Genomic DNA, 13817 nt, shown 5'->3' on the forward strand with positions numbered 1-13817 from the left:
ATATTTAGACATGGTAGATAGCTTGTACTTTTCTGATATCTTTTTTCTACTATCTCATTCTGATCCTAGGTCAAGCAGTAGTAATCACAGCTCCTGACTGAATGGGGCACATGGCCAGCTGTAGTAGACTGTGAGCCACAGGTATTCCTAGGGTCTCTGATTGCTAATTCAAATCTTTATCTCATCCCCATAGGGAAGTTCATTTCACTTGAGGCTTGTATCAGATAAGTGACACAGAGAATTTCCCCACCAAATCTGACTAAGAATGGCCTTTTCTCACCTGGCTTTGATTAACAGTCCTCAACCCAATCCAATTTTAAGCTATAAAACTCATCATTTAGAACTCTTTCCTGAGAATGTACTACTACTGAGATCTTTCACCCTGTACGTGTCTTCCTCTCCAATAAGTTTCTTTGCATCTGTGTGGCTAAAACTCTGTCTGTATTGCATGTGTAGGGTTTGTTGTTTGCTTACTTGTTTGCTGTGCTGTTTAATAAGAAAATTCATGTTTGTACTAGTTTCTGAATACTAATATCCTGTGAATTCTCTAACCCAAGCTGTGAGGTCAAATATAGCAGCTCTATATCCCAGATTCATAAAAAAGAATTAGGATAAGAATTCCAAGATGTCGAATAGATTTTTAAATTTAGGCTATGAGGGAAGACATGAATAAGAATAGTACAGGAAAAGAAAGCAGAATGAGTAACTACATCAATAAAGTCATGAATCCAGCAGTTGTACTAGGAAATGTTTTGAGCTGGTAAACTAGTTCAGTGAAAAGTGCACATGTCGCACTTTTTAGTTTAATCTGAATTATTAACATGTTCTCCATCACTTTGGTAAACCTAAACAATCAACAAAACAAGAAATCAGGAAATGATTGTAATGATTGCTAAAGTCCAAAGTGCATAAATGCTCACACTGAAAATTTAACAGTTGATCTTGCTTATTCAAGTATGAGCAAAATCCAGCAGTCCCTACATGAATCCATCTTTCCCATCACCAAAACAAAACAAAACAAGTATGATATGCTCAACTGTCCTTTAAGGAATATAAAAATATAAGACATAGATAGAACTGCCCTTAAAATATCAACCAAAAGATGAAGTAACATTAACATCCCTTTGGCAAAGACAGATCTCCTTGTTTATGTTAATATCTGTGCAGACAATACAACTTACAAATCACACCTAAAAAGAAAATATATAGGATGTTGATGGATAAAGATCAAAGGATTGTAGGTTTAGAGAAAGAAAGGATATCCTTTAAAGGTCATCTAGTCCAACATCCTCATTTTTCAGATGAGAAAACTGAGGCTCAAAAAAGTTAAGTGACTTGCCCACAGTTACACACTTCATAAACATAAGGGTTTGAACATAGGTTCTCCTGACTTTGAAGTCTAGCACACTATCCACTAATGCCACGTGTTTGGTTAGAAATTTTCAAAGCTGTATTTATCATCAAGTCAAATGCATTCTGAAATCAATAATTAGTATGAGATATGTTTATGCTTCCAAATCAGCTGTGTGAATATAAAGATTGTTTCACTATAGAAAATAGCTTAGAAAACCCTGTTCTTTTTATTTTCACTAAAAATAATTACCAATGTATGTATAAATCATTCTCATAAAGAAGTAGCTACATGAAGGGATAATTGATGTTTGCTTATTGTCTTTTTTCTTGAAAAAAAATGCACCTTCTTGTGAACTTGTTCCTACTTTTAAAAATTTTCACTCAAGATATCTTGAGAATTGATTCCTGAGCACTTTTAAGTTCATGTTAATCCCCTATAGGTATTTTTCTTTAAAGCTTTGTTTCCAAATGTAGAAATGAAATGGGACAAGAAAGAGTTTTCAAACTGTCAGAAAAAAAAGGTGTTGTCAGTTAGGTAAAGACAGTTACAACAGAAAAAAATTAGAAATATTAAAATGAACCCAATTTAAGCTACACCTAGATTTTATTGTCAATTTATTGAGCATTTATTAAGCATGTACTAGATGCCAGACATTGTGCTAAGTAATGGGAACAAAACAGAAGTCCAAATATAATCCCTGCTGTCAAGCAAAATGGAAGGGGGGGGGTAAGATGCCCTATATTCAAGTCACTACTATGAATATTTGAACTTCTGAGTGCAGAGAAGAAGATGGGGGTTAGGTTAAATGGTGAAGATAGTCGGACTTCCTGTGTGTGGAAAAAAATTGGGGTAGAAGAAGGGCATGCTAGCAAAACTGTAACAGGTAAGGTTAGATTATGAGTTCTGGAATCAATCAAGTAATCAACAAGCATTTAATAAATACCTGCTATCTGCCAGGCATTATACTAAGAGCTGGGATTGGGTGGAAGGAATATAAAAGTAAGCTAGTTTCTACCTTCAAGAAACTTAGCTACGAAAGACCATAAGTGCTTTTATACCGAGAAGCCACATTGCCAATTTAATTTAATGAGGGAACCAGGGAAAAGTGGAACATGTAAAGGGAAAAGACAGCATAACTTATGCTTTCTCAATTGTTTACTTTTGTTTGAAAATGTTTTAATGAGGCAGAAAACAAAAATATATGTGTCACAAAAAAGAGAAAAAACAAATTTCCAAAGCTCAAGACGGGTTATATTTTTGTCTGAATGAGAATGAGTTCCAGTCAATTAATCAAAAATTATAAGATCCTTCCCATTTTGCTTTTGTTTCTCAGGTGAAGTACCACACATGAAGAGAGAATAAGGATGAGAAAAATGAGGTTGGTACAAAAGACAAGATGAAGGTTTCCAATTTTGCCTTTGGTGGTTTCTTTCAAGTAGGTATAGTGGAGCAGAAGTCGGGTATGAATTTTACGTGTGTGTGTGTGTGTGTGTGTGTGTGTGTGTGTGTGTGTGTGTGTAACTTAACAGTCAACAAAGCTGCAGGTAAAGCTTATAATGAGTGATAAACTCTTGAAAGGCAGTGTGATATAGTGGATAGAATACTGGACTTCAAGTCCAGAAGATCTGGGTTTGAATATTGCCTCTTTACTAGCTGTGTGATGTCCATGAAGTCACAACCTCTCATGGTTACAATTTCCTCATTTGTAAAACAAAGGTGTTAGAATCCATGAACTCTAAGGTTCCTTCTTCTTAGCTAAAGTATTTACTCATTCATTCACTTTATATATATATATATATATATATATATATATATATATATATATATATATATATATATATATATATATATATATATATATGTATGTATGTATGTATGTATGTATGTATTTAAACCTTTTTAATGGGAGTGGGATAGAAGAAATCTGAACCTGTGATTTTTTTCAATATAGGAAAATCCAAGTTACCTCATCTACAACTTAAGATCTTAGAGACTTGTGGAACACTGAGGTGTTAGCTTTTCCACGTAAACCCACGTGTCTCAATCTGATATTTCAAACTGCTTAGCTATCTACTTCAACATGCTGTTTAAAGGTTTCTTAATCGGGTTGTCATTGTGCTCTATCTTAAACATATTTCCATGCAGAATTTATATCATTTAAAGGAAAGAGTAAGATAATATTAATGGTTATTGAAATAATTTCCTCCTAAAATTGTAAAGAAATAGTGAGAAGAAACTTTCTTAGCTCTTTACTTACAGTACACATCCACTCTAATTGACTTTATCGCTGGGGATCCCAAGCCATTTTCTGCTTTACAGTAGTATCGGCCTCCTTGATGTCTTTGAATATTTGTAATCCTCAAAGTCTCATTGAAGACACTGGAATCTTGAAATCTGTCAGAGGCACTTCCTGCTGTTTTGGTCCATCTGATCTGAGCAAGTATCCAAAAAGAAAAAAAAAGAAAGAAAAGCTATTCTCAGCAACAGAATGATCCAAGATAATTGCAAAGGACTCATGATGAAAAATGCTATCTGCCTCCAGAGAAAGAACTGATATTGTCTGGAAATAAGCTGAAACATAGTAATTTTCACTTTATTGTTTGTTTGAGTTTTCTTGCACAAAATGACTAATATGAAAATGTTTTACACGTTTTCACATGTATGGTCTATACCAGATTGCTTATTTTCTTAAGAAAGGTGGAAACAAAAGAAGGGGGCATAGAATTTGGAACTCAAAACTTAAAAAGAATCAATGAATGTTAAAAATAATTTTACATGTAATTTGGGGAAAATAAATTTTTATTTTAAAAAACTAAGATTTCCATTAATAAAATCAATGATAATGGAATAAAATGGCAAATATAATTTGACAAATACTTTTATTTGGTATCATGGATAAAAGCCTAATATACAAGTTATATAGGAAATTAACACAAATAATAACAAAAGATCTTCCCTTATAAGTGGTCAGAAGATAACTCTTTAAAAACTAGTATCTACTTATACATGGTGATATGAAAACATTCCTCAAATATAATGATTAAAAGAAAAGTAAATTAAAATAACTCTTAAGTTTCAGTTTTCACCTTTCAAAATGTCAAAGTCAAGAAAAAAAATAGACAAGTTTGGAGTCAAGAGTAAAGCACAATGATGGAAGAGATATACACATTTTAAATATCAATTTAAAATTATGCAAGAAATCATGATACCCACTATTGGGCTTATGCCCCAAGGAAGCAAAGACAAAACCAGAAGTCCCTTATATACCAAAATATCCATAGTAGTACTTTGAGTAGTGTCAAAGAACTGGGAATAAAATCATTCAAAAAACAGGAATGGATGGAAAATAACTGAGACAAGTGAATATAAGAGTGATATAAGGAATGCAAGCTATAAAAAATTCAGAGAAATGTGCAAAACTTTGAATGAACAGAAAAAGAGATAAATAAGCAGAAAAAGAGCGTCTATCAGATATTTATTTTTTAGTGAAAATTTACATGATTAAAATACTCAATCCTAAGGTAGAGTATTATTTTCCACAGAAATGACTAATATATAAACAAATTCATCAACAATATTAAAATTAGAATTGGAGGAAAAGAGTGCATAAATTAATAGCAAAGATGAATTTTGAAAAATGAAGACCAGAGCTGAATAGAAATTTTAACTTTGAAATACAAGACTCGAGATCATAAAAAGGTAAACATGAAAGTGAAATCAAAAGGAATTCAATAAGGTTTACCTGTTTGCATTTCTATGTGAGAAGATGATATATTTTACTTCTAAAAATGTTATAATTTTAAGGGCAGTCAGAAGGATTCCATATAGAAAGAGGGCATCAGAGTCAGTCAATTATAGTGGAATGATGTAAAAGATAATGAAAGAATGAGAAAGAGGGATGGCCAAAGAGAAGTGGGAAGGAGAAAAATGAGGTAAATAATGTCACAATAAAGAAGTATGCAAGGAAGAGATTTTTTACAGTGAAGGGAAAAATGGTAGGGAAAGAGGGAGCAAGCAATGCATGAACCTGATTCTCACTTAATTGGTTCAGGAAGTAGAGTGTATGTATGCAGAGTAGATAAAGGAAGGCTAGAAGCAGAACAGACTTTAGAGGAGGGAGAGGAGAGAGAGAGAGAGAGAGAGAGAGAGAGAGAGAGAGAGAGAGAGAGAAGAGAGGAGAGAGAGACAGAGAGAGAGAGAGAGACAGAGACAGAGAGAGAGACAGAGAGAGAGAGAGAGAGAGAGAGAGAGAGAGAGAGGAGAGAGAGAGAGAGAGAGAGAGAGAGAGAGAGAGAGAGAGAGAGAGAAAGAATGGAGGCAATATGCTGTTTACAAGAAACAGACTTGAAACAAAGAGGCACAAAAGAGTTAAAATAACAGACTAGAACAGAATTTATTATGCTTCTGCTGCAGTAAAACGGGAGGGATAGCAATCATGATATCAAAAAAAGCAAAAGCAACTAATATATCTAATTAAAAGAGTGAATCAAGGAAAATAAATTTGCTAAAAGACACTATGGACAGTGAAGAAATATAAATAATAAATTGTATACATCAAATCACTGAGCTTGCAAATAAGATTACTGATCAATAATTTAAGAGAATGGCAACAATGATATATCATATAAAGATTTGTGGGATGCAGTCAAAGCAGTACTTGGGGAAAATTTTATATCTCTAAACAGTTCATCAATAAAAGAATCAGGTCAATAAATTAGGTATGCAACTGAAATATATCAGAACAAAAATTTTAAATCCCCTATTATACACCAATAGAAATCCTGGAAATCAAAAAGAGATTAATAAAACTGAAAGAAAAAGAAACATAAAACTAGTAAATAAAACTAGGACCTAACTTTATTTTTAAAAACAATAAAATAAATAAACCATAGGTTAATTTTTTAAAAAGAAAACCAAATTACCAGTATCAAAAATGAAAAGAGTGAATGCACAAACAATAAAAATGAAATTATAACAATTATCAGAAGTTATTTTGCCCAATTATATACCATTATAACTGACAATCCAAATGAAAAGAATGAATATTTTATTTAAATGTAAAGTGCCCAGATTACCAGGAGAGGAAACAGAATACCTAAATTGTCCTATCTTGGAAGAAATTGAAAAAGACATCAATAAATTCCCTAAGAAAAAACGCAGAGGACTAGATGATGAATTTTACCAAACATTTAAGAAACAATTAATCCCAATACTATACAAACTATTGAAAAAATAAGCGAAGTAGGAGACCTACAAAATTCTTTTTATGACACAAATATGGTTTTGAAGCCTAAGCCATGAATAACAAAAACAGAGAAAGAAAACTATATGACAATTTTCTAAATAAATATGATGTAAAATTTTAAAATAAAATTATGAAAAGGAGGTTACAGCAAAATATCATAAAAATCATATAGTATGATAAGTGGAGTTTATATCAGAAATTCAAGACTGGATCAATATTAGGAAAACTATCAGAATGACTAATCAGCAAGAACCAAAGCAACAACAAAAACAAAAACAAAATTATGACAGCAATAGATTCAGAAAAAGCTTTTGATAAAATACAACTCCTTTTCATAGAAAAAAAAAAAACACCAGAAAGCATACAAGTAAATGGCTTTATCTATCTAAAACCAAGAGGAAACCTTTTCTATAATGGTAATAAACTTGAAGTCTACCCAATAAGACCAGAGTTAAATCAAATATTTGCATTATCATCATTATTACTCAATATTTGACTAGAAATGATAATTTTGATTAGAAATGCAATTGGACTAGCCATAAAAATAGAAAGAGTAAAAATAGGCAATGAGAAAACAAAATTATCATTCTTTGCAGATCATATGATGATATACTTACTGATCCCTAGAGAATCAGTTGAAAAAAAATTACCAACTTTAACAGTTTCAGGATATAAAATAAACTCACATAAATCATCAACCTTTTTATATACTATCAATGCAAACAAGAAGGAAGAGGGAAATTCCATTCAAAATTACTACCAACAATGTAAAATACTTTGTTGTCTTCCTGGCATGGCAAACTCAGGAACTATATAAACACAATTATAAAATGCTCTCCACACAAATAAAGTCATATCTAAACAACTGGAGAAATATTAATTGTTCATGGGTAAGTCAAACCAATATGATAAAAATGACAATTCTACCTGTAATAATTAACTTATTCAGTACCATGCTGATCTAGTTACCCAAGAATTATTTTATACAGCTAAATAAAATAATAATAAAGTTTATCTGGAGGAACAAAAGATCAAGAATATCAAGTGAATCAATTTTTTTAAAATGTGAAGGAATGTGGCTTAGCAATACAAGATGTCAAAACATATTACAAAAAGTAGTAATGCTTAAAACAATTTGGTATTAAGAAATAAAGTGGTGGATGAGTGGAATAGATTGGTAGACAACACAAAGTAGTAAATGACAATACTAATCAAGTGTTGGTCAAATCCGAAGACCTAAGATTTTGTGACAAGTTATCATTATTTAACAAAAATTGCTTGGTAAGAAGTTTGACAGCAACTAGACATAGACCACAAATTCATACCATAGACCAAAAAAGGGTCAAAGTAATATTTTACCTGTCAGATTTATAAGTAATGGAAGGATTTCTGACCAAATAAAAGAAAGATAGCATTACAGGATGAAAATGGATATTTTTGATAACTGCAAATTAAAAAATGATTTTGCACAAACAAAAACAATGCAGCCAAAATTAGAAGGAAATCAGGAAAAGGAGATAGTGGAATTTACAAGAAGTTTCACTAAATATCTCATTTCTCAAGTAGGACTGAGTCAAATTTAAAAGAATATGAGTCATTCCCCGAATGATAAAGGGTTAAAGTATATAAATTGTCAAAATAGTTTTCAGAAGAAAATATCAGAGTTATTTATGGTCATACAAAAATGCTCTAAACCAACTCTGCAAATTAAAAGAAATCTGAAGTAGCACATGGCGCTAATTTGTTGGCTAACATAACAGAAAAGGAAAATGACAGATATTAAAAAGTATGTGGAAAAATAGAGACACGAATGCACCATTGGTGGAGTTGGGAACTGCTCTAATAATTTGAGAAAACAATTGTGAATTGTGTCCAAAGTGCTAAAAAAACAAACAAACAAAAACACTTGACATACCTTTTCACCCAACAATATCACTAGCAGCTCTAAACTCTTAGAGATCAAAGTAAAAGAATGCTTATACAAAATGTACTCATTAGAGCTCTTTTTTCTTGTGGCAAAGAACTGGAAATTAAGGAAATTTACCTTAAATGATAAAGGGCTAAACAAGTTGTGGCATGTGATTGTAATGAAGTGCCATTGCACTACAAGAAATGATGAGTAGGATGCTTTCAGAAAAACCTGGGAAGACTTACATGAACTGAAGCAAAGTGAAATGAAAGGAACCAGAAGAGCATTGAACACACTAGCAATAATATTGTACAATAATCAACTGTGAATGACTTAGCTATTCTCAGCAATGCAATGATCTAAGACAATCCTCAAGGATTCATCATGAAAAATGGTATCTAACTACAGAGAAAGAACAGAAAATGCAGAATGAAGCACACATTTTTACCTTTATTATTTATTTTTAGTCTGTTTTGTTTTGCAATATGGCTACTATGGAAATATTTTGCATGACCACACATTTATAATATATAAAATTACTAGTATTTTAAAGGAAGGGGTAGGAAAGCGATCATTTAAAATGTAATTTATGTGTAATTGAAAAAGTACTTGAAATTAAATTAAGTGAAATGTGAAGGAGAAAAGAACCCCTTTAGAACTCCCCTACACTTAGATCTCTTTCAAGTTGTAGTATATTAAGCCAGGAAGAAGAATGAAGATAAAGGATTTTCAAAAAAAGAAAATTGGTGTAAATGTTATAAAATTTTTGACTACCTTTTTTTAAAAGTTTATGAGGAGGTGGAGTCAATATGGAAGAATGAGAAAAAGTACTCACATAAGTTGTAAGGCAAACTCCTTCACGTACCTATAAAAAGGGAATCTGAACAAATTTTAGAGTGGCAGGACACAATCAGAGACTGAGTGTAGCAGACATTCAACCCAGGACATACTGGAAGGTCAATGGGAAGGATCTGCTTCATAGGGCTGGAGGAGTTTACAGCACACAGACTGTACCAGCATGGACCCTGCTGGAGAAAAGCCCAGCAGGAAACTCTGGCCAGTCTGAAGCAGCAGCAGCAGCACTGTGGATTCTCAAACACATCAGCCCAGAACAGAAGTCCAGTGGAAGTGAGCAAGAGAGAACCATAGAACCTTAGGTAACTGCAGCAGCTACTCCCAAGACTATCATTCTGCAGATTAAATGTCCGTAAGTCACATTCTTGAGCTTCCAGGAGCCAAGATGATAGAGTGATCAGTAAATGCTGTCCCTCTCCCCTTGTTGACCTTGAAAGGCCAGGAGAATATTTCCCCAGGAAAAATCCTGGTGTAGTGGGATCAACCAAAGAGGTAAACAGTCTCTCAGCCCATGATGCTAGGAAAATCTCAAAGTGGGGTCCCTCCTGCTGTGGCTGAAGGGGAGCAGTGCATGATGGAAGCTCTCCAAGAGATCCTCACTTCACAGAACCTGGAGGAGATCCTGAGGTCCAGGGGAGTGGAGCCCATAAATGCCAACACCAGGACCCCAGGCATGCCATAGCACATCCAGGGGAATGAGGGAGATAGTAGTGCAGATGGGGTTCACCAAAAGCTGCACTTGCCTATGCTCTAGCTCAGGAGAGAAGACCTCCTGCAGCCAGACACCTCCTCCTCCACACTTATCGGAGCTAGCTCCAGGATAACTTCAAGGAAACTCAGAAGACTTCACCTGGCCTCTGCTTTGGCACAGCAGCCAGCTCAGTACCAGGTAAGCTGCAGCACTTTAGCTCTTAGCTGAAAGAATCACAGGCCACAATACACAAAATCTCAAATTCTAAGGACAAGAAATGTGGGACAGAGACCCCGTGCCCCAGAAGCAGAAATCAACTTTAAAAACCAAGAAAAGGGTGATCATCTAGAAGCAGACCAGAAAAGAAAATATCATAGAATCTTTCTATGGGTGCAAGTACCAAAACATGAATACCAAAGAGGTAAGCATTGAGACTGTACTCCCACCTGAAATTTCAGAAGGGAATATGATCTCGTCTCAAGCCCTGGAAGCGAACAAGAAAGATTTTAAAAGGCAAATTAGAGAATTAGAAGAAAAACTGGAGAAAGATTTTAAAATATGAAAAAAAAATCATGGAAGATTTAAAAGGAAAATCTGACTAAGAAAATTGGACAAAGGGAAAAGGAAGTACAAAAACTAATTGGAGAAAGTAACTACTTAAAAGGAGCAATGGGGCAGATGGAAAAGGAGATGTAAAAGGTAACTGAAGAAAACAATCTTTTAAGAATTAGAATGAGGCAAGTAGAAGGTAATGATGCTATAAGACATCAAGAATCAGTCAAACAGATTCTAAAGAATGAAAAATAGAAGAAAACGTAAAATACCTCATTGGACAAGCAACTGACATGGAAAACAGATTCAGGAGAAAAACTCTAAAAATTATTGGTCTACCAGAAATCCATGAAAAAGATCCTGGACAGTATCTTCCAATAAATCATAAAGCAAAATTGCCTAGAAGTCCTAGATCCAGAAGGCAAAATACTTATTTAAAGAATGCACCCTTCACCCACTGAAAGGGATCCCAACCTGAAAACAGCAAGGAATATTGTTGCCAAATTCCAGAACTAACAAGTGAAGGAGAAAACATTGCAGAGAGTCAGAAAGAAACAAATCAAATATCGAGGAGATACAGTCAGATTCACACAGGACCTTGAAGATTCTACATTAAAAGACTAGAGGGATATGATATTCAGTAAGGCAAAGGAACTGGGACTACAACCAAGGGTCAATTAACCATCAAAATTGAGCATAATATTTCAGGGAAGGGGACGGACATTCAATGAAGTAAGGGATCTCCAGACCTTCCTGATGAAAAGGCCAGAGCTGAATAGAAAATTGAATCTTCAAACACAACTCTGAAGGTAAAGGGGAAAAAAACACGTGTTATTCAACAAAAGCAAACTGTTTAGAGTTTGGTGAAGGATGATAACTTGTTAATCTTGAGAACTGTATATTTATTATGACATTTAAAGGGGACATACATAGATGGAGTGATATAAATTAAATGATCTGATGATAATGTGATTTTAGAGTGTGCAGGGACTGAAACTGGAGATGTGAAAAGGAGGAGGCAGAAAAGGGTAAACTACATCACGGGAAGAGACACAAAAACATATTAAAATGAAGGGAAAGAGGAGATGGAGGTGATCATTGAGATTAATCTCATCTGATTTCGTCCAAGGAGGGAACAACAAACTCAGTTAAGTGTAGAAATCTAACGAGCTCTGTAGGTAGTAGGAGGGGAAAGGGGAAAGAGAAAGGAGGGAAGACTAAAAGGGAGGGAAGAAGTAATAAGGGAAAGGGGGAATAAAAGGGAGGAGACCGAAAGAAGGGAGGGAAGATTGAGGGAGGAAGTGTTAAAAAATTAAAACTACTGTGGAGGAAAAAGGAAAAGGGAAAACTAAAAGCACAAACAGGGGGAAAGAGAATGGATGGAAAGACACAGATAGTATTCATAACTGTGAATGTGAATGCGATGTGATGAAATCTCCCATAAAATGAAGGCAGATAGCAGGATGGATTAAAAACCATAATCCAACAGTATGCTGTTTAAAAGAAAGTCATTTGAAATGGCAGGATACACACAGGGTAAAAGGTTGGAGCAGAATACGTTGTGCTTCATCTGATGTAAAAAAAAAGCAGGGCTAGCAATCCTAATCTCAGACAAAGCAAAAGCAGAAATACATCTAATTAAAAGAGATAAGGAAGGAAACTATATCCTGCTAAAAGGCGCTATAGACAATGAAGAAATTCCATTACTAAACGTATATGCTCCAATTGATAAACCATCCCAATTCCTAGAGGGGAAGTCAAAGGAGTTACAGGAAGAAATAGAAAGCAAAAACATAGTAGTGCTGGACCCCAACTGCCCCTTCTCTGAACTTGAAAGGAGGTGAATAAAATTCTGAATAAGGTAGATATGATAGATCTCTGGAGAAAACTGAATGTGGATAGAAAGGAATATACCTTTTTCTCAGCAGTTCACGTCACATATATAAAAATTGACCACGTACTAGGGCACAAAACCTACAAAATCCAGTGCAGAAAGGCAGCGATAGCCAATGAATTCTTCTCAGATCATAATGCAATGAAAATTATATGTAATTAAGTCCATGGAAAGATAAACCAAAAATTAATTGGAAACTAAATAATCTAATCCTAAAGAATGAGTGTGTTAAACAATAAATCATAGGAACAACTTCATTCAAGAGAATGACAGTAATGACACAATCCACCAAAACTTATGGCATACTACAAAAGCAGTTTTAGAGGAAATTTTATATCACTAAAAGCCTACAGGAGTATGATAGAGAAAGAGGAGATCAATTAATTGGGCATGTAGCTGAAAAAGCTAAAAAAAGAACAAATTGAAAATCCCTAAGTAAATACCAAATTAGAAATATTGAATATCAAAGGAGAAATTAATAAAGTTGAAATTAATAAAACTATTGAACTCACAAATGACAGTAAGGTTATTTTTATGAAAAATCCAATAAAATTGATAAACCTTGTCTCAATTTGTTTAGAAAAAGGAGAAAACCAAATTAACAATATCAAAAATGAAAAGGGTGAACTCACCTCCAATGAGGAGGCCATTAAAACAATAACTAGAAATTACTTTGTCCAACTATATCCCCATAAATTTGACAATTGAAATGAGATGGATGAATATTTTAAAAACATGTCAATTTCCCAGATTAACAGAAGAGCAAGTTGAATATTTAAATAATCTCATCTCAGAAAATGAAATTGAACAAGTCATGAATTTATTCCCTAGGAAAACGTCTCCAGAGCCTGAAGGATTTACAAGTAATTTCCTTCAAACATTTAAAGAACAGTTAATTCCAATACTATATAGACTATTTGGGGAAATTTTAGAAGTTCTACCAAATTCTTTTTGTGATATAAATATGGTTCTGATATCTAAGCCAGGAGAAAGGAAAACCGAGAAACAAAATTATAGCTCAATTTCTCTAATGAATATAGATCCAAAAATTTTAAATAGTATGTTAGCAAGAAAAATACAGCAGCTAATCATGAGAATAATCCATTATGATCACGTAGGATTTATACCAAGAATGCAGGCTGGTTCAATATTAAGAACACTATCAGCATTATTGATCATATCAAAAACAAAACTAACAAAATATATAATTATCTCAATAGATACAGAAAAAAACTTTTGACAAAATACAGCACCCATTCCTACAGCATAGGAATAAATGAACCCTTCCGTAAAATAAAAAGCAGTATCTACCTAAAA

The 13817-nt window shown here is 33.6% G+C and overlaps 1 protein-coding gene across 2 annotated transcripts in view; it reads right to left on the reverse strand.

The window, feature by feature from the left end:
• Window positions 1–13817, reverse strand: part of MDGA2 (MAM domain containing glycosylphosphatidylinositol anchor 2) — a 904469-nt gene that overhangs the window by 632569 nt on the left and 258083 nt on the right. For both annotated transcript variants that reach the window (XM_072629633.1, XM_072629632.1), the window contains one exon: window positions 3612–3786. In XM_072629633.1, coding sequence (XP_072485734.1) covers window positions 3612–3786 — 175 coding nt within the window. The remainder of the gene's footprint in view (window positions 1–3611; window positions 3787–13817) is intronic.

The sequence above is a fragment of the Notamacropus eugenii genome, chromosome 1, assembly GCF_028372415.1.
Source record: "Notamacropus eugenii isolate mMacEug1 chromosome 1, mMacEug1.pri_v2, whole genome shotgun sequence".
NCBI classification, from domain to species: domain Eukaryota; kingdom Metazoa; phylum Chordata; class Mammalia; order Diprotodontia; family Macropodidae; genus Notamacropus; species Notamacropus eugenii.